This window comes from the organism of the source record quoted next, unplaced genomic scaffold (assembly GCF_019419815.1).
Source record: "Pyrus x bretschneideri cultivar Hongxiangsu unplaced genomic scaffold, Pyrus_bretschneideri_v1 Contig27, whole genome shotgun sequence".
In the NCBI taxonomy this organism is placed as follows: Eukaryota; Viridiplantae; Streptophyta; class Magnoliopsida; order Rosales; family Rosaceae; genus Pyrus; species Pyrus x bretschneideri.
Genome location: NW_025999579.1, coordinates 1,711,840 through 1,739,624, shown reverse-complemented (window position 1 = coordinate 1,739,624; position 27,785 = coordinate 1,711,840). Strand labels below are relative to the sequence as shown.

Sequence of the window (27,785 nt, the reverse complement as noted above, 5' to 3'; positions counted from 1 at the left end):
GGTTTATGGTCCTTGAAATAAAAAATTGAGTTTCAGGAGGTAAAACGACGCAATTTGGTTTTTAGGGGTAGAGCGAGATTAAAGTAGAGTTCGAAGGGTCATAGCAAAAAATAAACCCAAGAGGACAAAAAGACTATGAGAACATAATATTTGGATGACAACTTTATAAATGCTTAATATCTCCAAGTCCAACAACAAAAAGAAATGTAAGGGCTCGTTTGCAATTAGTTTTTAATGACTAAAAGTGTTTTTAGTAAAAATAATTTTGAAATTAATTTTTAGTAAAAGTTCAAGGGGATCTTGGGTGCTTTTTGTAAGAAATGCATATGTTACTTTTTCTAAAAAAAAATTTTCAGAATTCAAAATTAATTTTACCGTAAGCGCTTAAACGAACTATGAGTCCGATCAACGTCTTCGTAACTTGGTATATAATATTTACACATATGTAGTACGTATATGACCAAAAAAACTTAGATTTTACTACAATGCCTCATGATATTCAAAGTTTCGAATTCATTCACGGAGTATCAATGCTTAAATTTGACCGTTAATTTTTTTCAGAGTACGAAATAATTGTAATCGGATACTTTGTGGCATTGATCTTTTTCAATTTGATTCCACAGTTGAAATAAAAATAAATAAAAATAATAAGTGTATAGATAATATTAAAGGAGTAGGTAACGAGAGTAACCGCACCATTGCAGGGACCAAAAAAATTTGTACGGTGGATACAATTATTTGGGAAGAGATCTCCTATGGATCTCTTCGACCAAATTCTAGAGATTCGAAGGTTCGGATTTTTGAAATTTAATCCAACGTTTAGAATTGTTATAATTTTTAAATAATTTCCTATTTGTAATCGTTAGATCAAATTTTAACAGTTCGATCTCCGGGTCCTTGATCCCAGGTTTAGATATCGATGACGATGATGAGGCACAGGTTCGAGGAGGAAGAGATACCAGATTGCAACAGCTAGCGGTCAAATACTTTCCAAATCAAGTCACGATTGCGGCCTGAACTGATCGACAGAGACCCTAAAATTCACGATCTCTGTAAAATTTCCCAATTAAATCATAAATTAAAACGTTCAAAATTTCGAATTCATTGGATTTTGAATTTCGGATACTCCGCCTCCTCCTCCTCAGCACAGCCAAAGGGAGTTCCATTTGGTTCAATTCGCATAAACCCTTTGTAGAATCTTTACTGTTCTTGTTCGAGTTGTTCAATTTCTGAGGGAGCTCCGTTTGTTTTTGGCCAATTGGGTGTCTTCGTTTCGCTGATCCAGATTGGTTTCTGCAAGAATTCGGTTCTGGGTTTTCCGATTCAGGTAAAGTTCGAGCAACCCTTTTGCGTAGATCTTTATTCTGAATTCGAGTTTGTGATTCTTGTGTTGCATTTTTTCGTGTGTTGGTTTTTTTCTTGGGACTTTGTTTGGTTGCTGAGAAAATGGAAGGAAAGAAAAAATGGAATCATGGGTTGTTTTTGTTATGTGGTAATTTCACCTGAAGTAAGCAAGAAGTTAGCTTTAGATTCATGCATTGTTAAAGAACTGTAATCTCAATCGATGAAGAAAAAAAGAATGTATCTTGTTTCCTTTGTATAATTTACTCAAGCATTCGCAAGGAAAGCTGTAATTACCTAACAAAAATTTCCGTCTTTGAATTACATTGTTATCTAGAAATTAATGAGGTCTTTTGAAATTTATTGGCTAGGTTGTGAGGAAGAAAACCCACAAAAGTTCAACTGGGTATTAGTGGTTTTGTTGTCGAAATGGCTGCTGAAGACGATGTGGAGTGGCATTTTGATCAGTAAAATCGGGCTTTGATTTTTTTGGAAATGAGTCGTTCTCCTTCACTTTCAGTGAAGTCCGAAAATAGTCCAAAGCTTGATCCAGAATCTTTGCAGCAATGGGTTGTGGCCTTTTGTATTATTAGGTTTGATCTTGAACAGGGTCAGCTAATTGAAGAGTGCTACCCACCCGGTTGTCTTACACAAGATGAGGAGCTTGAAATTGCCTTTAGTTCTTTCCCGGATTCTGTTTCCCAGCATCAGAACCGCTCAAGCATTCATGATAGTATGTTCTTTTTCCGGATTCAAAGGCGGGAAAGTTCTCAAATTGACAATGTGTCCTCCACCGAGATGACTAAAAGTGATAAGAAGTTAGATCCTAAGTCTCCCGATGTAAATGTCCTTAAGAGGTCAAAAAGTAACAACAATTCTAATGCTTCGAGATACATGTATGGGTATGTTTTTAATAGACAGAGACATGATGAGAGGCTAAAACGAGGCGGGGAGCAGAAGTCTGTGGTAATCTTGTCGCACAGTCCATACTCTAGTGTGTTTAGACCGTTGTTACAAATCATGGGTCCTCTATATTTTGACATGGAAGGAAAGCTCTTGAGCATATTACTGCTTATGTTTCAATGTGGCCTGCTCCTGTACCTGGGAGGCTGATGGAGCTTCCTATTGGGAATGCTGCGCTGAAAGTGAACTTGCCACCTGCACATAGCTTGCCGTCAGAGAACGGAATGTTGCTTGAAGAGTCTGCCTCCTCGATGGCTCCTTTTCTTCCTAATAACCAGTCAGTCCCCCAGGGCCTTTTTCATGACTCGGATCTATTTGGCATCTTCAGGGGTGTATTATTACAGCTCTGGGTTATGTGGGAGTTGATACTTATCGGTGAGCCCTTGCTTATCATAGCTCCAACTCCTCCGCAATGCAGTGAGGCTGTTGCTGGTCTTGTCAGTTTGGTTGCACCTTTACTTTGCAGTGTGGATTTTAGACCTTATTTCACTATCCATGACCCTAAATTTGCCCACCTGAACTCCCTCCTTGAAGGAGATACCTTTCCACCTATGATTTTGGGTGTAACCAACCTGTTTTTTCTTAAATCTCTTCGTAATATGCCCCACGTTGTTTCAGTTGGAAGCCCTGCTCCTCATACAAACCGGCTTACCCTTGCTTCCAGGTCATCTACTGGAAGACTTACAGGTAGAGCCGAAGGATTTGGCTTTCAACAGCTTTCCTTGAAAAAATTATCTCCTTCAAATTTGTTGAATTCTGTGAAGTTGTGGAGAGAGGGTCCTCTTTGTCTCATGACGGAACATAAGGAAGCCATTTGGAGCACTTACTCTGCCACAACTAAGCCGGACACTTCTATCCTGAATAGGCTTATAGATGCTGGGATGTCACCAAGGGTTGAGGAATCAATGTCAGTTGTTAACAATGAAATATTGCGGCGACATTTCTTGGAGCTCACTACTAACTTTTTGGCTCCTTTTGGTCCATATTTTAGGACTAGAACACCTTCAGAAGGATCTTCTCCGTTTGTAGACCCTCCCCCTCTTATTCCATTTAATGCTGATGAGTTCCTGGGAAGTTTATCAGAAAGAGGACCTGGGAAGTTTCTATCGAAACGAATGAGATCTAACTGGCTGGACTTATACCGGTAATAAATGTAACATTTACTACCACTCCTCACCAACCGTTCTACTTGGTTTCCTTTACATATGGTAATCATTGGTCTGTGTTTTCTGTCTGTTTAGGCGATTTCTACAGGGACCAAACTTTGCACCATGGTTTCAAAGAAGGCGTGCTGTTGCTGAACAAGAACAACATAGACTATGGAAGCAGGCCAGATTGAAGACTGATATACTACAGTTAATGTCTAAGATGTCTGAATTGGAAATTGTTGATTCCTTTGATTGTATTGACAGACATCTTCATGAAGAAACAGTGGTAATGTCCCACTCCCTGCTAAGCATGCTATCTTCTATCAATGCTCCCCTCCCCACATAAAATTAAAAAACCAATAACAGTTTCTGGTAAAGCATGCTATATGTACTAGCATTTTTATGATGGTCCATCTGAAACCACTTTTAAGATAATTTTCAGATTTATAGTAACTTGTTAAGACGACTCTAATATCTTTATGAGAGAGGTCAAAAGGTGCAATTGCTCAAGCATTACAAGATGTCTGGTTTACAAGGCTACTAGGTGTTGTTATCTTTTCTCTTGGTATCTCTTGTAGGAAATCTGGAAGATTATCTCCCGTTGCAATTTCAATGTTGTTTTGAGTTAACAGTAGATTATCTCCTGTTGATTTATGCATAAGTTTGTTCTATTCTCAAAGTAAGAACGATGAGGGGATCACCGACTAACCCTATTCTTAAGTGAACATATAAGTGGACTATAAGGTTACCTGTTCATTAACTGTGCCATCAGCATTTAATGAACCGAGTAGTGAGCATTACATCAGAGTTAGAATAGCTTAAAGATATGCTCAGAAGTATCTAAAGCAGAAGATGATGTTGAACATAATATCACTGAAGAACTAATTTGCATGTCTTTATTAATAAATGAAGAAATTGTATTATATTCATTTTTTCCCGAAAATTGTCATCTCTCAGGCGCAGCAATCAGGAAGGGCTAGCACAGACTCTACTGCAACTTGCCAAAAACTTAAGGGAGATCTGCAGGCGATTTTCAATGTACTTCCCGACGACATGCAGCAACTTCTACTGCTAAACCCACAAAAGGCGGCCCTTCTAAAAGGAGCTCCTGACCGTACAAAACTTCCTGGGCGCCCACTTATACAAGTTGGGGTTGTATCATCAACATCACCAAGATAGTGTGCAAAACTGGCTGGGAATCAGTTGCCTCTGGTATCAACAATCTTCATGTGCCGTCGAAGGACAGCACTTGTTAATATATTTGTAGCGTCCTTCTGTTTCTGGGCTGAGATAACTTCCCCAACTTCGAGATCCATTTTTCAACGAGGTAATTGATAGGTACTTGGTGCTTCCTTCCTTCCTGGTGATATCTATAGTTTTTTCATTTCATTTTTTTAACTTTCTTCCTTTATAAAAACAGATGTGCGCAGAATCAAAGTACTGCCAAATGAGTAATCAAAGTACGAAACACGCGAGTTGATTAGAAGGTAATTGGTTTTCTAATTGAAGTTGAAGATTCATATTATTTGTATTCTCAACAATGTTTAAGCTAGTACTTTGTTGTCGAAACGACGAGGGGCACAACCTTCCACTTGTAGTTATTGCATCAATTCAATATCGTTTTCAGCCCTCTCCCTATCCGAAAGTGAAAGATGAGTTTTTGCTTTGTTTTGGTGTGTAAATCTTGTTTCTTTTCGCTTTACCAGTATGAGTTTTTTTGGGTTTCCGGCCATAGTAATCAATACAACTGCTGAAGTTACAGCAACACGCTCACATGAGGTGGGCCGAGGAGGGGGCCTCTCTCGTGCAAGTTTATGCTGTATATGGGCGGCCGGGCAGAAGAATATGAGTTCACTGCTATTATAACGCCTTGAACCACTAATACAAGGTCATATTGATGGAGTCTTCCTCATGACGTCGTATTAGTAGTCTGGACGCTACAGTGGCGATAAACCCCGTTTTTACCCGGGCATCTAAGGACGTACAAATACAGGGCATACGTTAATATGGAGAAACACTCACTGGCACCGACTCTGTAAGAACTTTTCAGATTGGCCAAAGATGGCAATTTGTTGAGCCTATGATTGCAGAATATTGGTGGGCCTTGAAGAAAGAATATAGCACTTTTTACCGCAGTAATTTATATTTGGAAAATTTTATTTAAACTCATGTAATCTATTTCTACACCCAATTTACTTTTTCTACTCATTTGATTTTTAACTAAACTATTAATATCTTTTTAAACCCTAATTTACTACCTAATATGCCCTTATAAACCTAATTTAATATGTGGATTTATTTTTACACCCATTTGATTTTTAACTCTGTTTTGTGCTTGTATATACTACTATCTGCGAGTCTGTTTGGTTTTTTGAGGTGCAGCTTTTGTATTAGGACTTTTAGGCAATACTATTTGCACCAATGGCTACATTGATGCCATGATTTTGGGGTGTAGTTAGACTACACCGACAGAGAAGAAAAAAAATAATATAAAAATAGAAGCAAACAGAATCCAAGATGCTTGCAATATCTGCAAGTCTTTTTGGTTTTTTGGGGTGCAGTCTTTGTATTAGGACTTTTAGGCAATACTATTTGCACCAATAGCTACATTGATGCCATGATTTTGGGGTGTAGTCATACTACACCGACAGAGAAGGGAAAAAATAAAAATAAAAACAGAAGAAGCAAACGGAATCCAAGGTCCTTGCAATATCTATAAGCCTTTTTGGGTTTTTGGGGTGCAGATAAACAGTGGGAGACCGACTGTAGCAATTTGCTGTTGCAGAAAGATAAACAAACTATTCGGGATTGATTGAAAAAAAAAATTTAAAACCAAAATACTCATCTTATAAACTCTAAAAAATTGAAATCAAACGAACAAAAAATTCATAAATTGAGTTATCCCTTGGTTGAAGGATTCAAAACTTCAAAATCACCATCCATCAATAAAAAAAACTTATTTTTCTCTATGAGAGTTATTAGGGTTTTAGCCGGAATGAACATAGAATAAACAAAGAGTGATCGTAGGGTTTAGTTATAATGTTTGGATTTATTGATAAATTTGAGTTTTATTATTAATTTCATTTTGTACTTAATAATAATTATGCAATAAGATAAAATAAATAATTAACATTAAAATTTTAAATTGAATGTAAAAAAAAAATTACATGAATTTAAATAAAATTTCTCTTTCCATTTATCCTGAGCATGGCCAACTGACCAACAAAGCAACAACTGAGTGGTTCTTTTCTTTTTTTTCTTTTTTTTTTGGGGTTAAAGATTCTTTGTGAAAGAGAAAGGAAAACAAATCTTGATGTAAATTTTGGACCACAAGTCAATTGTAAACCGTTAATTAATACGTCAATTTGCTGGGCAAAGAATTGACGGTTGAACGTGACACGGTTGATAATTGTCTACCTTTAAATCTAATGGAGATTTCCTAGACTCCATTTAAGGGTCAATTCTCGTTTAGAATGGTCCTCATCTTCTTCACTAAAATATTTGTGGACTAACCATAATTTCTGGGCTTGAACAGGAGAAAAACTTGTGTATGGGCACGTCATGCGTAATAAAGTTTTCATTTAATGTGAGACTTGTCATGCAAGATTCTGAAAGGCGCTAATACGGTGGCCACTAGTGGGCTAGCATCTAGTTGTCTAGGGAGGGTCTAGGCAGAGACCAGTTTTTAATTTTAATTAAATTTATTATATAACATACAAATAAATGTCTATTTGTACTTGGAAAAATATAAATAATTGTATTGACATATATAAATTACAAAATAGAATGATATATGAATTATGAAGTATTAGAACATATCGAAAACATGAGGAACAAGCATATAATGAGTGTTTGTGTAAGTATTCAATAAGTTTCTTACAATTTATTGAAAAAATAAAATGCAAAATAAAAGTTATATATCTTCTCTCTAAGTGAAGCTGGCGACTTAGATAGGTGCTTCAGGGCCATCTCTGAAATTTTGGAGGTCTTGTGTGAAATTTGTAAATGGGCCCTTCTTAAGATAGTTTTAAGTACTAATAAAGGTATGACAACATATTGATACTAGAAAACATTCACTTAAATCAAAACAAAGCCACTTAGTACTACGATCTAATGATATTCCTCTTCACTTGGAAGTGAGAGGTCTTAGGTTCCATTATCGTCAAAGGCGAATTTGAACCACATTATTGTTAGCTCATTATGAGGCTTAGCCCACTCCCCCACATCCTTAGTGTATATAATACCGTTTATTCATAAAAATAAAAATAAAACAAACAAACTTTAGTACTCAGTGATTGCATGTTTACAAGTGTTATTAATGATAAGTAAAAAGATCTACAAACATAACCTTCACTAAATAATCAAAAGCAATTTTATCTTAAACAATCAAACATGAAAAAAAAAAAACTTTAAACCTCTAACTTTAAAGTTTTACTTGAATGTATAACGTTGTTATATAATAAAATTAAGAAACTTTCATTTTTTAGGGTGTTATTAGACACACAAAATATCTCATTGTACTCCAAGTTTTTATATTTAGAAAGGAAAAAAAAATCTCTAATAAGAAGTGCACAATGTGGTTTTAAAGTGCTAACAAATCAAATTTTTTTTTTAAATATAGAACATTATTACATGATGTTAGATGGCAAAAATTTAGGGGCCACTTCAAATTTGGGGCCTATGCGTCTGCACCTTTCGCTCACCCTCAACGCCTCCTTTAAGGTGCTTAGGCAGGTTAAGCGGAAGCCTAAGCAAATCTAGGCATCTTTTCTTAATTTATAAATGTTTAGTGATTAATCGTGGTTGTAGCTAACTGCCTAATGCCTAAGCGAGGATCTAGGTGGCGCTAGAAGGGAATTATAACAGTAGTGGACATAATCAAGCAGCCTTACAAATTGGTTTCGTGGTTTGATTGAATATATCTTGTTATTCATCATTACTGGGTTGGGTTTTTATCTCTTTGTTAAAGCCACAAACCGTTAATCAATCAAGAATGATTAAGATGATTTTGACATGATGTTTAAGTCCACCCTCAGAGGCCTAATCTCATTGAATCATAACATACTTCTAAGTTTAACAATAATTCTAACTAGTTTTATTGTTTTCTTCTAAAATTCTACACAAGAAAATTACAAGTTACTGTGAGGCTTTTGTTTTGTTTTTCATAAAAAAGTTCATGACAAACATATATAGCAATACTGATATATATATATATATATAACGAGAGGGTGTGGGAAATCAGGGAAAGGTAATTGAGATCATCTCCGAATCTCAAACTCCAGGACAGGTGGATTCAGTAATCCGGACAATTCAAGAGAGATGAGGCAGAGAGAGAAAGATGAGGATGTGGTTTTGTATGTGAGGTGAATCAGTAAAATAAGGTCAATAAAAACCACTGATTTAAATCAATACTCCAAATTAATAAATATATCGACTTCAGAATTTTAAAATTCAAAGATGATCTCAATCTAGAAAAATGAGGCATGTTAGGTTCGACGAAAGTAAAATTGGCAATAATGCATGTTGGTCAAATTTATATGATATCTCTTTTTCAGAGTTGGAGTTATATGGGGGCGCATTTTAGCAACTTGGAATGGAGAATTGGCCACGTCTCAGAGATAGAAAAAAAAAAAGAATCTTTCATCTTTCTATTTAAATTGAGACATGCCATTGCATATTGTCAAAAAGAGTTACGTGACTGAATTTGAGAAAACTTACATACACTTGTTGTTTGTTAACTTAATGCCTTTCTTGCATATATATATATATATATATGTATGATTATGCGTTTTTTACGTGATATTCCATGCAACAAAATACAAGTGCATGCAAGGTTTTCTCCAGTAAAAAAGTATGCGAGTTTGCAAGAGTAAATAGGTTGGTGGTATTGGAAACAGCTTCATTGGTTTACTTTAACAGGTAATTATTCAGATCATGCTGGTATATGTACTCCATTATAGTCGAGAACTGAGTTTGCATGTGATGTTGGTAGTTTGAGAATTTCTATGGGCGTCCAAAAGTTTCTAAGTTTCACCCCCTCCATGATTGCCATTGTCTTTCTATCTCTCTATTTCTCTCTCTTCACCAGCAGTAAGTGATTCAGAAACATTAGTGAGAGATGAGAGAGAGAGAGAGGGAGAGCTTGAGATTTTTTGCTCAAGCTTGTCCTAGATGACAAAGAACCCATCCCTTCAATTCCAAAGTGGTCCTCCTTTCTCAATTGATAATTTGACAACCTCTCTCCTTATCCTACACACACCTTCTCTCTTCTGTTCCCTAACCCTCTAATCCTACGCACCCTCTCTCTCTCCTTCTCTCTTTAAACCCACTAACCAGAAAGAAAGTGAATCCAACTCCTCACCATTTTCACCATTTTCCCATTCTCTAGCTACACCAAGAGCTAGCTTCTTCTGCAAACCCTAGTTCTCAAAACCCTAATCCTCCAAACGTAAAAAACCATGTCGAGTTCTAGCGTTTGGGGCAAAGAAGAAGACAAAGCGTTCGAGAACGCTATTGCCATGCATTGGATCGATGAAAATTCAGAAGAACAGTGGGAAAAGATTGCTGACTTGGTTCCAAGCAAAAGCATGGAGGAGTTAAAGCAACACTACGAAATGCTAGTCGACGACGTGGGTGCAATCGAGGCGGGGCGAGTGTCCCCGCCTAACTACACAGCTGATGAAGCTGCTAATACAGTATCGTCCAGTAAGGACAGTGGCCATCGTGCTTCTTCTTCCGGGGCTTCGGCTTCTGATAAGAGATTGAATTGCGGTCAAGGAGGTGGGTTTTTGGGTTCAGGTCACGACTCCGCTAGCCATGGCGGTAAGGGAGGATCAAGGGCCGACCAAGAGAGGAAGAAGGGGATACCGTGGACTGAAGAAGAACACAGGTACACTCGTTATATTGCTTTTGCTCATATATAAATCTCTATTTTCAACTGTCGTCGCAGTGACATTTCTAATGCGTGTAAGTTCGTATTTAAGAAAGAACGCAATCTGAAGCATACTTATTAATTTAGAAAGATTTGCCTATAAGTTTGGAATTAGGTCAAGTTAGATTCAGGAAAAAAAAACCATGTGGGATATGGCAATGGATCTTTTCCCCTATTTGATTTTTATAAACTGTATAACTGACAAAATTGATGAAATCAATGTGGGGAGATAAGAAAGCGTTATTGTTTGTTTATTATCCTTCAATTCTGTTTCCGATTAAAAGTTTGTAACCGATTTTATTTTTTCATCAGGTTATTTCTACTTGGTCTAGACAAGTTTGGGAAAGGGGATTGGAGAAGCATTTCAAGAAACTTTGTCATTTCCAGAACCCCAACTCAAGTAGCAAGCCACGCACAAAAATATTTCATCCGTTTGAACTCCATGAACAGAGACAGGAGGAGATCAAGCATCCATGACATTACAAGCGTCAACAACGGAGACGTTTCATCTCACCAGCAGCCGCCAATTACCGGGCAGCAGACCAGTTCGTATGCGCCAACTGCGGCCACCACGATAGGAGTAGGAGTAGGACCGCAGTCGGTGAAGCACAGGCCTCAGCCACACATGACAGGTTTAGGGATGTATGGAGCACCGATGGGGCACCCGGTTTCTGCTCCTCCAGGGCACATGGCGTCGGCCGTGGGCACTCCAGTTATGCTTCCTCCAGGCCACCACCCCCATGCCCATCCTCCATACGCCGTCCCAGTTGCTTACCCAATGGCACATCCAACAATGCACCAATAACAAAACAGTAATTTTCTTCCTTTTTATTAGGGTTTTCAGGTCTCTAAGTGGATTTGAAGGGGAGTAATAATACATAGTAAGAGCAGAAGGCAGAGCATAAGTTCTGACAAGTAAACATCCCGAAATTAAAGCTGCATACCTCCTTATAAAGACAGATTTGTTATCGGGGTCTTGCCGGAATATATTTACGCGAGATAGCGAGAGAGATCTGTACTCGAATTGAAATTCATAAGTTCTGATAATGTATGATTAAAACATCATCGCTGGGCAAAAAAGCGAACGGAAGTGGTATAAATATATCGTTCCTGAGCTAGCTGTTTACAAAAATGCATCAAACTACATGGGGAAGCATATGTGCTTACGATCAGTAGAGTCGATCACCAATCCTTCCGGTTTACATGGAAATGCCCGTTTAAAAGATGATACAATAGAGCTTTCCTTCCCCCTTTCCAAAACAATGGTGCCAGAGTCCGCCGGCTTTTTTTCATTTGCTTTTCTGCAGGCAAAGATAGAAAGGAACGTGAATTTTTTTACGCCGTGCTAAATTAACTCCATACAGCGGAAGGGGAGAGAGAGAGAGAGAGAGAGAGTTCCTCACTTTTGTTTTGAACAGAGTACGTTTTCATTTGTGACTGCAATTTCGTAAGGCTGGATCCGAGAGCAGGCCAGTATTTATTTTGAATTTGAAGGACCTCGAGAACGGTTTGTAGGCCAGATCTGGAAGGTAGAGTGGTGTCCAATTCACATCCTGGACTTTCACCCAGCAATACCTATCTCACAGATAGACAAATCAGAAACATATTTCGCATATTCAGATAGAAATGTATTTCGGTCTTTGCGTGATTTGTATGAAATGGTTACCTTAATTACTGCAGTAGCAGAAGACGATATTGAACGGAGATTGTAACTGCAAAAAGCCACATTATCCAATTAAATTTTCTCAAGTTAAATATATATATGTAGCAAGGTGTGATCCACTAAGAGAAAAAAAAAATACGAATCACAAACCCGCCCTCAAGAATAACAAGCATCTTTCCTCCAGACAAGTCAGACAACATGTGTGTCATCTTTTCATAGCCCGCAGGAGTAACCTACAACAACAAAATCATTAAAACGAAAGACAGACTAAGAGAATACAAGTCCAGCAATGTGCTCGTCTGCAATGAAATGACTAGTCCTTACATCACAGCATCCCAGTGGATCACCTCGTGCTGCATCAAATCCAGCTGATATGATGGTGAAATCGGGAGCAAACTCAGAAGCTGTAAAAATTTCAGAAATCATTTATATCAGAGAATCAAATCCAAACCATCACAATCGTCTAAAGAAAACATTAGGTATTCACGAGGACATATGTCCCAAAACGGACAGAATAGTTAAATAGTAAAGTTCACTGTTATCATTATGACACAAGTTCCTTGTTAGGAAATAACAACCTATAGGAAGCACAACATGCTGAAATGCATATATGTAATCATTGTCACCGACTCCACCACGACTCCATGGAACGTTCACACAGTATCCTTCAGCCCCCATGGTTCCAACCTGAAATAGTAATCACGTAATCCCATTAGATATAGTCCAAAATATTATAGAATAATATGAACATGAAAAGGAAAACAAAAACCAATTGCAATCAGTTTAGTACCTCGTCAGCAGCTCCAGTGCCAGGATAAAACTTCCCTCCTTCATGTCTATGTAAGGATATATACAAGACCTAGAAAATGAGCTCAACTTATCAGCACTGAAATCTAAATAAATGCATAACACAAACAGACCGGACATTCCAGTTACAGTTTTAAATACAAGGTTGCTCACCGATTTGTTCTGATCAAATATTTCTTGTGTGCCATTCCCGTGATGAACATCCTGCAGGTTTTATTGAATACCATTTCAGGTTTGAACATATCTATATATAAGCAGCTCACGAAACACTGTAATGAGATAAATACATTAGGGTATAGACCTTACCCAATCAACGATTAGCACTTTCTTAGCCCCAGAAACCTGACCTGCTAATGCGGCAACTGCTGCATTATTGTGGAGGCAAAACCCCATAGCCTGTCTTACACCAGCATGATGACCAGGAGGCCTAACCTGAGTCATTCAGTAATGTGCGTAACTTTAATAAGAACTGAGATTTTCAAAGAGTTCTCATTACATCGATAATTCTGAAACAGACAAGTAAGAGTAAAAGGTTATATACAAGGGCAAAACCGTTTTTGGCACGTCCAGAAACAATTGCTTTAGCAAGATCAGCACATAAACCTGCTGCAAGTCTAGCAGCACATGCTGAATGTTCATTGGCATATGTGTCAGGAGTGAAATAACTGCCAACCATACATAATTTATCAATTAAAAAGAACATCGATAAATCATACTATCACAAATGCAATCTCCCAGAGAGAAAGAGAGAGAGAGAGAGAGATACGCAAATAAACATACCTTGAAAACATATGGCCTGTATGGTCAACTGATTCAATATGCTCCAAAGAATGGACCTTTATTTATAATTAAAAAAAAAAAAAAAAAAAAAAAAAAAAATAGAGCCAACAATTACAAAATCATAGACCAAGGAAGACGATAAATATTATAACTGTCATTTGTTTCCTTTTAATAGAAACTAGTCACACAAAGTCTTCGTCTTTAGCATCTTGACAATGCAGAAAAAGGTTTGTTATGAAATGAACTACAAACCCCCTCCCAAATCAGGACTCAACTTACAAAGATCCAATTTCCTTAGTCGTGCACAGACAAAATAGCATCAGGTCAGATGTTTGATGAATGGTTACTTACCATCTGAAGTTCTTCGCGTGTGATTTCTCTAGCAGGAATTGGATGGCACCTTCCAGGAAATATACCTGCATAGGTTGAATTTCCCATTGCGTATCAGTCTAAAACAAAATAACACCAACATCCATTACTAGACAAAGTATTAACGGCACACCAGAGTACAAGCTCTCAATAGTAACAATTGACATGCAAAAAGAACTTCAGTGAAGGTAAATACCAGCTGTAGCAAGGCTAGCAGCAATGGCTCGAATACGATCTGGTCTTTCTGGGTGCGGATATGAGTTCATTTGAACCTACCCTAGCATAACAACCACCAGAAAAGAAAAAATAAAAGTATTACACAAACAGAAATGAGCAGTTTCCAACTTATCACATTAGTGTCAGAAAATATAAGTATATTAAACGATTTAGCAAATTTATAGTACTTCAAAATTACTGCAGTTTGGGTTTCTAGATAAGGATAGACATGAAACTTCTTGTAAAACTGCTTTGTAGACACTTAAGTTATATGTAATGAAGAAAGAACACCTATTTGCATCTAAACAACATACAGACAAAAAAGAACAACAAATGAGAACTAACAAAGAGTATGAGGAAAACATGTATTGCAGCAACACCATACTTCTGAATGTAGCAACATTCTCTCATCGAAACCTACGGCAGTGGAACTCTTTGACGCTGAATCTTGTGAGCCTGCATTTACCAGAAAAATATAATTAAAAACCAAAACAACACATTAACACCATAGTGATACAAATTTGGAAGTTTACCAAAACTCATCATCAGTCTATTTGACAGGAAAAAATACACCATGTTTCCAAGAGTGACATACATCGCAGAACAACCATAACCAAGTAGAAAAAGGGCAACATCAGCATCCAATAGGCCAAGAATAGTATGGAGAAAAAAAACAACTACTGGCTACTAATATAGCTTGTATTAGCTCTTTTATATTAAGATATGGCAAACATACTATGCTAACATGCAATGCACCGAGTCATGACAGACACACACTTAGAGTGATACTGAAACATATCACACCAAACGACCCACCCACAAACAAATATACTTGTAGATCAAAATGATGAAAACTTTTGCTTACTATATCTGGAACCAATATTCAAACTTAAGAGGCAACAATTATGATTCATCCCAAACAATAACATTAGCCACCAAAATAAGATAGGCAATAAGACAATGAAAAATCTCAAAAGATTATTCTTGCGAGAAATTTTCAAAGATTGACACACCAACCATTTGAAATAAACTCAATAGTCATCATGTACCAACCTTTGTGTCTTTCTCTAGTGTCAGACACAGTCTCAGTGAGGCCTGAATCAAAGGCAGATGCGAAACACCCCTGCCTCAAGATACCAGATTCTCTATGTTCTCGACATACCTGCACAGTTATAACAGCTATGCCTCCTTACATGCAGACAGATGATATATCAAAGGCAGAATAGTACGAATGGGAAGAACATACATCACAATGATCAAAATCACCAAGATTGGGCATTGTACAGTTGGTGCAGAACCATTTCATTACTTCTACATGCTGTTGGAAGGGATCCCAATCGCTATCATCATCCTCGTCATCGAGGTCTTGGTTGTACATGTCTTCTAATGTCATTTCCATTTGCTCTGCCACCGTTTTCTACAAAACAATAAATTTCAATCTCTAAACACAATCATTACACGCTATATAAAGCACGAAAACTGTTCCAAGCAACTACATTCTCGAATGTGAGTCATATATCGAAGTGCCACTGCCACTTACACTTAAAACATCAGTTCGTGCATCTTTTCCAGACACTCCTATAACTCCTTCCCCACAATTTTCCTCACGACACGGTCTGGATTTGCTTCCGTGAGAGCCCGAGCTTCCACATCTCCCATTAGAGCCGTGACATTGAGCTTGGTTGTTTGGTTTGTGAAGACTTTTCTCGGCCTCCCCATTTGCTAAACGACCCATTGAAAGTGCTTCTGGTGCTAAGTTGTTTTCTGAGCTTACATGGGCACTTTCAGCCACAATCATTCCTTTAAAAATTCCCAAAAAAAGTTCAAAATTTTCATCCATTTTTCCATGTAACTAAATTAAATTTCACATCTTGCATAATTTACCGTTTCAAATTTAAAAAATTTCGATCATTGTCTTAAAAAAAAAAACGCAACTGTAGCAAAGATACTTCAAGATTTGAACTTTCTGTACTATACAGTAACATTGATTGTGGTGTGAAAAAACCCTAGATTGTACTGAACGCGTATATACATATATATATATATACATGCATATATGTATAGGTCTGTGAAATATACGAATGAAAGGAGGAAGAAGGAGGAGATGGAGTGATAACGTTACCTGAGGTAGGACGGCTTGGGGATCTTACTGTATCAGCAAAATCCAAAGGGAAAGCAGAAGCTCAGAAGCCCAGTAGGTTGCGACTTATGAACCATCCGATTGACTGGTTTTTTTTTTTTTTTTTTTTTTTTTTGCAATTATACCCTTATAGTTTGCTATTTTCAATTATTTTTCTCAGAAAAGTTGTGTGATTTTCATTATATGCCTAGTCCATGGCATGCGGACTCTATTTTTAGGATTTTGGGTTGAGTTTGAAAGTTCAGAATCTACTTTCACTAAAACTGTTTTCAGTCGTTTTAAAAGTACTTACAAACATGCACACATCTTTGTGGCATCCAAACTAATAATGTGACTTTATGAGTATTAGCATTCTCATATAGCGTTTGAATTGGCATACCAAAGGTGTAGCTAAGAAGAGATTTGCATGTAACGTGGATGTCAAGGTGGTTATATCCCAAATCAACCATGCAACGTCATTTAAGAATGAGCAAGTGACAACACGTGATAAATGAAGTCTTTGTTTCATGCAAGATGCACATACACGAGCAAGTAACGTGGATGTCAAGGTGGTTAGTATAACACAAGGCTCATACCATTTATATTCAAATTTACTAACAGAAAGTTTAGGGTTACTCTCACCACCAACGCCAAAACATACCCACAACTCGAGCCAGGAGGATTTACACTTGGCATCTAACAGCCAGCTACTACCAATATAGATTTACATAGGAATTTACAGATCGCACTCCAACGATAACTGCTAGCAATGGAACTCGAACTTTGGTAGAATGACACACAAAATAGGGACCTTACCAACTAAGCCAACCCTTATTGGCATTTACTAACAATTAATTCTTCTTGAAGTAGTGACGAAAATTATATATATCTGCAAAAAAAAATTTGGATAAAAGAGAAATATGAAAGTTGTTATCCATAAGATCTTCAATGTCATTTTTCAGATCTCACACTCAAGAGTTTAGGGATCGAGAAATTTGGATTGTTTGAAAAAGAGAGATTTATGAGCATTAGAGAGAGATATATGTAAGGTGTGCTAGGAGAATGAGCTGATAAGAATCGTAAAATTTAAATTGAACAGTCAAGATTTCTCGATCGGTGAGATCTAGAGAGGATCTCCTGTCCAGATTGAGAGGATCTGCCAGCGTGACCAGACCCACAGAGATGAAAAAAAAAATGAACCTTGTGTCCTGATGGGAAGATGTACTGTCACCATCTTTATTGGCTCCTTTTTTTTTCCCAAAACAAGGTCACATACACGAGTGCATGGTGGTGATGTGTCCAGACAACACATGCACAAGGCTCATGTTCCTCATCATGTGGCTGAGGTTACCATTTCTCAACATTAGTCCCACCGACTATGATGACCTAGCCTGCGACTCGATGATTGGTTTTAATATAGAACTTATTCCACGCACGTAAATTGGGTCAGTTAGCTAGGTTGTGTGTCCGATGATAATTTATATGGCACTTATACATTATTACGGAGTATCTTATTCCAATAAAACAAGAATATTTGGACAAAACAAACTTACACATGTTTTATTTTATTGACATGAAATACTAACATAGCTGTACATTATGCCATGTAAGTCTTTATCCGTGTGCCCACCTCCTTCATTCAACTCCCAATAAATTAAAGTAGTTTAAAATATTGTCTTGTTAAATAAATAAATAAACCTTTTAAGGCATTTATTTGGCATGGATGATATTCCACAAGGATGAAAATGCAGCATTAACTCCATGGAAAATTACAATTAGCATCATATTTCAAGGGGAAGTATAACAAAGAGTTGAAATGCCCCCGAGTCTTTTTGGCCATTGAAAGAATAAACCATGGCAACCAGCTGCTTTTAGAAAACAAAAACAAAAACCAAAAAAAAAAAAAAAAAAAAAAAAAACCAGAGGGATTCAATAACAATTCTATTGGAAGATATGATGAAAGTCACCAAAATTTTATAATATCCAAAAGAGAAATGAAAGTCGGTACAGATAGTTCATATTAACATTGAAAAATGAAAGAAAAATGAAGAAATAAGTGATTTTCAGAGGCGAATAGCTCGAAAAAATACACCAAATACTTATCCTAAATTCCTAATCATGCCAACAAAGAAGCATAACAATGCATCTTCTGAAAACGTAGAGCCTTCCTCTTCCCTCTTTAAGAAACCCGCAACCCCCCTTGGACGAAAACCTTCTTTTCGAGGCTTCAACGGTGTTGGTATCGCTACTCTTCACCTCCATCTCTCTATTTCCGGAAAACTCTTTGAATTAGTTCTATGGCTCTTTCAGTTCAGTAGCTCTTCTGGGTGAGCTATTTTTGGATGCAGGATGTGGGTGAAGTGATAAAAGTTGCATGAGAAAAAGAGGAGGAAGGAAGGTTTCTTATAGGGAGAAGATAGTGTGGGATCCAGCCAGACCCAATTTGGGGGGTCCCAAAAGAAGAATAATTAGTGGCTCTATTACTGGTCAGTAGTCAATAGTCATGCACCTTGGTCCTTTGGGGCCCTACTCTCTGGGCATGCCAAACTGCCAACCTAGAAATTGAGAGATACCCTAACTAGGTCACGTAGGAACTCCAATCACAAGAGTGTTAATGGATGATTCATTTTGGATCTCAGTGTCCAGAACCCGCAGATTGAAAGATCTTACCATTTAATTTCAATCATACGACACTTATTAACTTAAACGGCTTAAACCTCTTTCTCTTTATTGAATGGTTTGGATCTCTTAGTTTGCATACTACAGAGTACAGACACAAGGATCAAAAATTGATCTCATTCTGTTAATGGCAAGAATGAGATACAACTAGTAATAAGTGATATGTTCCTTTATTCCTATTTGAGTGACAAGAGAGGTAGAGAGAGGGGAATACACAACCAATTGCTCTCATGGTAGAAATTATTCCGTTTTAAAAGAAAAATATTTGGTTTCTTATATGTAAGAAGCCGTTTCTCCTAGATCAAACTTAGTGTTAAGTACCACAATTAGCCCCAATTATAAGTTTTTAATTGACAACTTAAGCACTTTTTTACACCCTAAACTAAAACATGGATGAAATTGTGAACGAACCAAACCCTACATGGCAAATTGGCAAAGGACCCACCCAGCTTCTCTTTTCTTTTCTGCTTTCTAATCATCAGAGGACCAGCGGAATTTTATAACTTGTGTGGCCTGGATAATTGACAATTGAGAAGGCTTGAACCAACAACCACAATATCATCAGACAACAAAAGCGACATAGCCGTATGGAACGGTCGGGGGCCAGTGCGCACGTGATATTCACCAGAGGGATATGGTCACTGTCCGTGACATGGAAAACAAACTCAAAGGTTTTACTCGAAGGTCACATTTTTTGTTAGGTCGAACAAATATATCTTGAGTTGAGATATTTTTTCGGATTTCTGTGTCGAGAGTTGACGGATACTAAAATTCAGATTTTTCAGAAGAGATCTTTAAGCTGTTCAAGAGTTTGGTTTTGAATGAGTTGAGCTAGTAAAATAGACTAATAGGGACCGCAAGATTTAAATTGTATGATCTGAATTTTCGAGTCTGTCGTTTCCGAACGTATAAATCCAAAAATGATATGAATTCCTATATCTTTATCGATAGGTATCTCCTATCTACGACTCCTCTTTTGTTTTTGATATGGGAGCTTCGGAGTAATTTCCATTTTATTCCCTATGCTTTTTCTACCTTAACAATCAGATATGGGAAAAACTAGATATAGAAATGAAAGCTGGACCCCCTACCTAAAGTTGAAAGTGAGAAAACAATGGAAAATTTTAGGGTTGGTTTCGGTTACTGCGACAATAGCGTATCGGGTAGAGTTTTATATAATTTGAGATATATATATATTGGATACATCATTGTAGCGCGATATTGTAAATCAATAACTCATTGCTACATGAAAAATTTAAAACATGCGACATTGTTTTGCGCTTTTAGTTCAGATAGGTGCAAGTCTTTCTCCTAATGCAAGGGTCATGAACTCATAAATTCATAATGGACATATATGAGAAAGAAAGTTGGAACTTTTAAGCATTGTTTTGCGAGATTCTCCCATGCAATCAAGTTTTAATATCATTGGCGTTATCACCATGTATTTAAGAAGTGCACTAGTCGTTCAATGGGCGATTACCACATGAGTTAGTGACATGAAAGAATCTCGCATCCGGAAGAAAATAAAATTTTAGTTCGACTAGCATTCTTCCACTTGACACAAGAATCCAAGCCGACAGTAAGCAAATAACAAATGCTGCATGCATGACTGCTAAAGCCTGATGCCAGAAACTATTCATGAAGAAAATTGATTCCAGCAGTACAATTTAGGCCTAGGCCTACCAATCTAATTGGATTCGGAGGACACCTTTTTGTTTGGCTAGAAACGGAGGAGGGTACACCTTCAAGTTACTGTCCAGTTTGTCCCTTCCACGATCTTGCACCTGGTTCGAAACTGTAAATTGATGCGTGGGGTTGCAAATTATAAATTCCAAGTCACTGTAAGCCGCTAAAAGGGAATGAGGATAATGTAGGTATCATAGCAAATATTGCATATGATCATCCATGCACTTGTATATACTCTTACATGTACGGAGCAAAGATCGCATCGATGCATCTGTCTTAATCTTCATGCTTATTATACAGACTAACATGTCATTTAGTGTATGTAAAAGGCTTACCACTGACATCATCAATCGCAGTAGCTGAAACTCGAAAGCAATGAAGTTTTCATATTATCGATATCCTTCAGCAACTTCTCGTTCTCCTGGTTCCCCCTCCGTATCTCAACTTGTAAAGCTGCATGGAAAGACTCATTATCTTATCACAGTGCATCCAAGGGGCAAAAGCTATATATAACGAGCCGCTTAATCAAAAGTCTACCGCTGGATTAGAACAAGCTGAATTGAGAAGTGAGAATTTTTCAGAAGCTGAAATATGCTTCATGAAATAACTGAATTCTGTCGCGGGTTATAAACTTATAAATGGTAAAACTTGGCATGGCCTCGCACAACTAGTTGCGATTTTCTTGCAGTCTCAAGTACGTATTTTATCAGCGTGACAACATCGTTAAAGAATATCATCCAAGTTTGGATCAAAACACATAGTATACTAGTATAAATCCTAGTATGTATATGCAATTCGAAGACGTTAGAACATCTCTTTTTAGTCAAAGTACAAGAGTACTTATTGAATTTTGAATGTCTATATTTTGTATATGTGAAACAAAGTACAAGGAAAGCTCATATAAATGAGCGGAAGAAAGGAAAAGAAACAGAAGCCGAAAAACAAGGAAAAGGAAAGCAGCAAACATGGAAAAGCAAATCAGAAAACATGGAAAAGCAAATCCTTGATTTATGGCAGAACTTCTTCCAATACTCCCCCTCAAGCTGGATCAAAGGGATCAATTGATCCGAGCTTGGATAGGAGATGATGAAAAGTAGTAAATGCCAGTCCTTTGGTGAAGATATCTGCTAGCTGATCATGATTGCGAATGAAGTGTGTAGCAATTACCTTGGACTGCACTTGATTCCGAACATAATGACAATCAACTTCAATGTGTTTAGTTCGCTCATGAAAGACAGGATTTGATGCGATGTGCATTGCTGCTTGATTGTCACAGTGAAGGGACATAGGTTGCGGGTGAGGAAACCCTAGATCCGAGAGTAGAGTTTTGAGCCAAGTGAGTTCACATGCCGTTGATGCCATAGCACGATATTCTGCCTCTGCACTTGAGCGTGCAACCACACTTTGTTTCTTGCTCTTCCAGGTGACAAGATTACCCCCTATGAATGTGCAAAAACCAGTGATAGACTTGTGATCGAGAGAGTTCCCTGCCCAATCTGCATCTGTATATCCCGAGATCTGAGTATGACCATTATTGCGCATGAGGATCCCTCTACCAATGGAACCCTTCAGATAGCAAAGCACACGGTGAACAATCTTCATGTGATCTGTGTTTAGAGCATGCATGAACTGACTAACAAGGCTCACAGCATATGATATATCAGGACGAGTGATAGTTAGGTAAATAAGCTTGCCAACCAATCTCTGATAATACTCTATATTAGGAATGAGATCACCATGAGACTGCAGCTTCAAGTTGCTATTCAAAGGTGTCCGAGCAGGTTTACAATCTGTCATGTTTGCCTCATGGAGAAGATCAATGATGTACTTGCGCTGATTTAGAAAACAGCCCTTGTGGGAATGTGCCACCTCGATTCCTAAGAAATATTTAAGAGTGCCGAGATCTTTGATAGCAAATTTGTGACTGAGATATTGTTTAAGAGCACTAATCTCAGAAACATTATCACCTGTAACAATTAGGTCATCGACATAAATAAGCACCACAAGTTTACCAGATTTGCCCGATCGCACAAATAGGGAGGAATCAGCATTGCTCCGAGAGAAACCAACTCCCTCTAGGACATGACTGAGCTTGGCATACCATGCTCGGGGACTTTGCTTGAGGCCATAAATGGCTTTATGAAGTCTGCACACCAGGTCTGGATTGTTTGATTGAGGATGACCCGGAGGGATTTTCATGAAAACTTCTTCTTCTAGTTCCCCATGTAAAAAGGCATTTTTAACATCCATTTGAAAGAGAGGCCATGTATTGTTAATGGCAACAGATAACAGCACCCTCACTGTATTCATCTTTGCCACAGGTGCAAAGGTCTCTTTGTAATCTACTCCATAAGTCTGAGTAAATCCACGAGCAACCAATCGAGCCTTGTGTCTTTCAATCGTGCCATCTGAATGGAACTTGATCTTGTACACCCAACGACTTCCTACAACCTTCTTTCCTTTAGGAAGCTTCATGATGGTCCAGGTGTTGTTTTCGTGAAGAGCTTGAAGCTCTTCTGCCATAGCAGCTCTCCATTCGCTATGTAATTTAGCTTCTTGAAAGCTTTGAGGTTCATAGGTCTCAATAACTGTATTGAGGAATGCAGCAAATGAAGGTGACACTTTGCTGTAATCAATAGCAGAAGTTAAGGGATGCCTGACATTGTAAGTTACATAATCATTTAACTTGGATGGGAGTCTCCTCTCACGGGAAGGATTTCGACGAACTGTGGGAGGTTGAACCACTGGTAGTTGAGCAGTCTCTTGGTTGGAAGGACTTCTTGAGGGTTCAGATAAGATAAGTTCATCAGGTGCCACTGGTGGTGTGTTCTGCAGGTTGTGAGACTGAGAATGGACCTCATTCAGTATTTGGTCCCTTATGACACCCGTTGCGTCTTCTTTACATGGATATGGTATTGGAAACAAGTCAAGCATGTTCTCCCCCTCTTGAGAGTAGTCCAGAGGTTGAGTGAAGTAAGGCATTGGTTCCTCAAATCTTACATCTCTTGAAACAACCATTTTCCTAGTTGCGGGATTGTAACATTTGTAACCCTTTTGAGTGGAAGAGTAGCCCAAGAAAACACATTTGGCAGCCCGTGGTTCTAGCTTGTCACGTTTTTGTGCTTGAATGTGAACAAAGCATGTACATTCGAACACTCGTAAGTGTGACAAATCGATTTGTCTGCCTTTTAGAATCTCATAGGGTGATTTAAAATTCAAAACCTTACTGGGCAATCTATTGATAAGATATGCAGCAGTAAGAACACCTTGAGACCAGAATTTTTTCTGCACATTCGAGTGAAACATCAGGGCCTTAGTTTTTTCAAGTAGGTCTCTATTCTTCCTTTCTGCTACCCCGTTTTGTTGGGGTGTTCCAACACAACTGGTTTGATGTAGTATGCCATGTGTGCTTAGATAATGAGACATATTATGGGACATATATTCGGAGCCATTATCTGATCGTAAGACATGAATATTTGAAGCAAATTGAGTGTTTACAAGTCTATGAAAATCTTGAAAAACTTCCAACACTTCATTTTTAAATTTCAAAAGATATAACCAAGTTATCCTTGTGAAATCATCCACAAAGGTTACAAAGTATTTATATCCGTCAAAGGACTCTAGAACTGGTCCCCAAACATCGGAATGCACGATTTCAAAAGGGTTACTAGCCCTAGATAGAGAGGAGGTGAAAGGTAATCTAGTGAATTTAGAAAAATGACACACATCACAAGAACTTGTAACCTTGCACAGGTTTGGAAACAAAAAGGATAGGACTTTATTAGAAGGATGTGCAAGGCGTCGGTGCCAAAGTTGTTGTTCCTGAATCAGGCTTGAGGTGACTTGAAAAGCCTTGGGAGTTTGAGCATGCTGGAAAAGATAGTAAAGGCCGTTTAGAAAAAAACCTTCACCAATCATCTTCTTGGTGGTGATATCCTGAAAAATCACAGTTTTTTTAGAGAAGATGGCAGTACAGTTTAGTGAGTTTGTGATTTTTCCAACAGATAAAAGCTGAAAAGGGAATGAAGGAACATATAGGGCCTCAGACTCGACATTACTAGAGATCAAATGTATTTTTCCTTTCCCTACAACCATGGCACCCTTGCCATAGCAACTGACACTTGGGATGGACGTGAAAGTTTTTTAAAATCATACAGATTTGTGGACTTGTTGGTCATATGATCAGTGGCTCCTGAATCTATAATCCAATAATCATGCATATTACCTATTTTAAGAGCAGTTGAGAAGGATCGTAAGATACCTGGAATATCTTGTTGTGTCACGCCTTTTTTCCCAGCCAAAAAACCAGCAAACTGCCCAAGTAGAGCAGCTGGTTTGTTGTCAACATGATTGGTTGATCCTTCATTCTCCCCACCACCTTGTTTCTTGTGAAGGAAGGCAGCAAATTCATTTATCAGCATGGCCGGATTAGAGGTGAACATCTGTGCTTCCTCGGAATGAGAGGTCATGGTATGATTTGCCTTGGGTGATGAGTTGTGTGCTCCTCTAATGAAGCTCTTGTTGCTGTCCCTCGAATGCTTGGGCCTTAGTTCAGGATGGAGAATCCAGCAATGATCTCGTGTATGTCCACCATTATCACAATAGCTACACTTCACAGTGGGTTTCTTTCCTTTATATCTCCTCTCTTCACTAGCCTTGTGATTTGAGAAATATACCTTAGATTCTGGTATATTTGACTTTAATTCCACGGTCATGATTTTTCTGCGAGTTTCTTCCCTTTGGATAGTGGCACACACACTTGAGAAGGAAGGAAGTTCAGGATTCATGAGAACATGACTCCTGAGATCTTCGTATTCAGAGCTCAAACTTGCTAGAAGCTGAAAGATTTTATCTTCCTCAGCTCTCTTGATCAACATGGCAGCGTCAATGGTGTGTGGCCGATAAACATTCAACTCATTCCACATGGTGCTCAACTTGCCAAGATGATGCACAAACGAGTTCCCTTCCTGTTGTAGACTAGCAATATCCTTCTTTAGCTGGAACACTCAAGTTGCGTTATTCTGATTTCCATACATCTCTTTGAGATTTTTCCAGAGAACGTATGAAGATTCCGCATAACTGAAGATTTCTGCAATCTTTCGATCCATAGAGTTGAGCAGCCATGACATGACCAGCTGGTCCTTGCACAGCCAATCATTGTAATCGGATGAGGACACATCAGGTGCTGGAATCACGCCATTAACATAACCAAGCTTCGATCGTCCTCCTAACGCAAGGGAGACAGCTCTCTCCCACGGGAGATAGTTGAACTCATTTAGTAGGACCGAACTGAGACGTTGATTTGGATTGATATCAACATCTAGATGAGATGAAGAAGACGCAGCATGCGAGTTTACTTCTTCGTCATGCACGGAGCTCTCTTCAGCCATGATGGAGAAGAAAGGGAAACAGGAAGACGGTACTCAGAAGCAGGTCGATAGAGATCACTGCTCTGATACCATATTGAATTTTGAATGTCTATATTTTGTATATGTGAAACAAAGTACAAGGAAAGCTCATATAAATGAGCGGAAGAAAGGAAAAGAAACAGAAGCCGAAAAACAAGGAAAAGGAAAGCAGCAAACATGGAAAAGCAAATCAGAAAACATGGAAAAGCAAATCCTTGATTTATGGCATAACTTCTTCCAATAGTACTTTCATATAAAAAACCCATTGCACTTCCATTCCTATTCTCTTGCTCTTTTGACATCTTAACCGGAAGAGAAAGCGGCATGATAATGTTAGGGGCTCGTTCAGTGCATACAATTGAACTGGATAACTTACTAGATTCAACTACAAGAGTGATATATGTGTTTAATACAAACTATTGACAGGACAAATTAAAATGTGCAAAAATAGGTAAAGGTATCTGTACCGGAGTTGCAACTATTAAGATCTTCGAGAATTCCTTCAACAAATGCCAGCATTGAGTTCTTCAGACCATTGTTCTTCTCTTCCAATAAGCGAATTTCATTTTCGAGGAACTCTTTTTCCGACATAAGAGCTTGTAATTCGTTATCGTTACCATTCTCAATGTCCTTCTGGAACTCTAAGCACAATGCGAAAAACCTTTCCCTGTAACAAAACAAATCATTCAGCTGGCCATTAGTACCTTAAATGCCGATATCAATTACACTCCTAAGTTCTTTCGAAATCCTTAAATTCGTAACAAATCGAAACTGAAATGTTCGTTATATACCGCTGGTCATGGATTCTACAAAGAGTTTGATCGCGCTTCGTTCTAAGACAATGCAATTCCTTCTCCAAAACCTCAACCGATTTCCTCAAATCCTCTATTAATTAAATACACAAATAAATCACAAAATTAAGTGACTGGCTAGCTAATAATACTACAATTAACGGTAATCAAACGAGATAATCTGGGAAGGGAACTTACTGGCGACGGCGAGTAGTCCGGTGAGCTCAAAGTGCGAAAGGTAGAGCGTCTTGGTGAGGTCGGATTCTTTAGCGGACAGAGCGGTTTCGATTTCGGAGCATTTGACGATCTCCGACTCGATCTCCCGCGTTATCTGAATATTCGCTTCGATTTCTTCGTTTACCTGATTTCACAATCGCAAGAAGTTTCTTTTTCGATGGATGCCGATGCGGTACTAAAAAGGGGGAGAATTGGGGGAATGGAAACGTTGACTGGCATTGGAGATGGCGGAGGAGATGGAGTGTACCTGGTCGAGCATGTCCTTGTAGGTTGAGATTTGGCAGAGGATCGCACCGGAATCCTCCATTTCTCTTTCTTTTCCGGTTACTCTGCGACTGTGTTCAGTTCAACGGTCGTTTCTTTTTCCGGGTCTCGCGCCTTTTATATCTACAGAATATTCCAATCATTAAGCCAAAACGCAGCGTTTTGACCCGGATTGAACCGGTTTTCTTTTACGGTTTCAATACAAATCGGTTTTTCTTAATTAATTTTGACTATGAGAACCGAGTGGAATCGGAGTGGACAGGACCAGTTCTAATTCGGTTCAATTTCCCGCCGTTCTTGGTCTCCGCCCATGTGTCTCCTCATGAATTGCCAAGAGTTGAGACCCTCACGATTTTGGTATCTGCCCCATTGCCTCGATTCAC

General features: G+C 38.2%; 4 protein-coding genes across 6 annotated transcripts; 2 read left to right on the top strand and 2 right to left on the bottom strand.

Annotated features, from left to right (window-relative positions):
• The first annotated feature begins 670 nt into the window (after nucleotides 1-670).
• LOC103929560 (protein DENND6A) lies at nucleotides 671-5,090 on the top strand. Its single transcript, XM_009338778.3, is given in 7 exon segments — nucleotides 671-790; nucleotides 908-1,327; nucleotides 1,713-2,380; nucleotides 2,383-3,448; nucleotides 3,546-3,738; nucleotides 4,410-4,779; nucleotides 4,873-5,090. Coding segments are annotated over 4 exon segments (2,025 nt in total). The 5' UTR covers nucleotides 671-790; nucleotides 908-1,327; nucleotides 1,713-1,836; the 3' UTR covers nucleotides 4,632-4,779; nucleotides 4,873-5,090.
• Nucleotides 5,091-9,481: 4,391 nt separating this feature from the next.
• On the top strand, nucleotides 9,482-11,497 carry LOC103929550 (transcription factor MYBS1-like). Its single transcript, XM_009338768.3, has 2 exons — nucleotides 9,482-10,341; nucleotides 10,696-11,497. Exons 1-2 carry the CDS (start codon nucleotides 9,911-9,913, stop codon nucleotides 11,186-11,188), a joined length of 924 nt encoding a protein of 307 aa, XP_009337043.2. The 5' UTR covers nucleotides 9,482-9,910; the 3' UTR covers nucleotides 11,189-11,497.
• Nucleotides 11,398-16,471, bottom strand: LOC103929542 (histone deacetylase 15-like). Of its 2 annotated transcripts, XM_048587652.1 has the most exons (19): nucleotides 16,341-16,471; nucleotides 15,759-16,018; nucleotides 15,465-15,635; nucleotides 15,272-15,380; nucleotides 14,604-14,674; nucleotides 14,199-14,274; nucleotides 13,985-14,049; nucleotides 13,634-13,689; nucleotides 13,395-13,518; nucleotides 13,160-13,285; nucleotides 13,007-13,057; nucleotides 12,837-12,905; nucleotides 12,625-12,733; nucleotides 12,371-12,450; nucleotides 12,197-12,279; nucleotides 12,050-12,095; nucleotides 11,787-11,958; nucleotides 11,551-11,684; nucleotides 11,398-11,451 (listed from the first exon to the last, which is right to left on the bottom strand). In XM_048587652.1, exons 2-18 carry the CDS (start codon nucleotides 16,014-16,016, stop codon nucleotides 11,566-11,568), a joined length of 1,785 nt encoding a protein of 594 aa, XP_048443609.1. In that variant the 5' UTR covers nucleotides 16,017-16,018; nucleotides 16,341-16,471; the 3' UTR covers nucleotides 11,398-11,451; nucleotides 11,551-11,565. The 2 variants fall into 2 exon arrangements, with proteins under 2 accessions (XP_048443609.1, XP_018498586.2); XM_018643070.2 differs by having other exon boundaries at nucleotides 11,398-11,684.
• A 3,959-nt stretch (nucleotides 16,472-20,430) lies between these two features.
• On the bottom strand, nucleotides 20,431-27,626 carry LOC103931549. 2 transcript variants are annotated; one of them, XM_048587596.1, is made up of 6 exons: nucleotides 27,386-27,626; nucleotides 27,100-27,262; nucleotides 26,902-26,995; nucleotides 26,578-26,777; nucleotides 21,045-21,155; nucleotides 20,431-20,811 (listed from the first exon to the last, which is right to left on the bottom strand). In XM_048587596.1, the coding sequence occupies exons 1-5, from the start codon at nucleotides 27,443-27,445 to the stop codon at nucleotides 21,049-21,051; spliced, it is 624 nt and encodes a 207-aa protein (XP_048443553.1). In that variant the 5' UTR covers nucleotides 27,446-27,626; the 3' UTR covers nucleotides 20,431-20,811; nucleotides 21,045-21,048. The 2 variants fall into 2 exon arrangements, with proteins under 2 accessions (XP_048443553.1, XP_048443552.1); XM_048587595.1 differs by having other exon boundaries at nucleotides 21,038-21,155; nucleotides 27,386-27,625.
• Nucleotides 27,627-27,785: the final 159 nt, after the last annotated feature.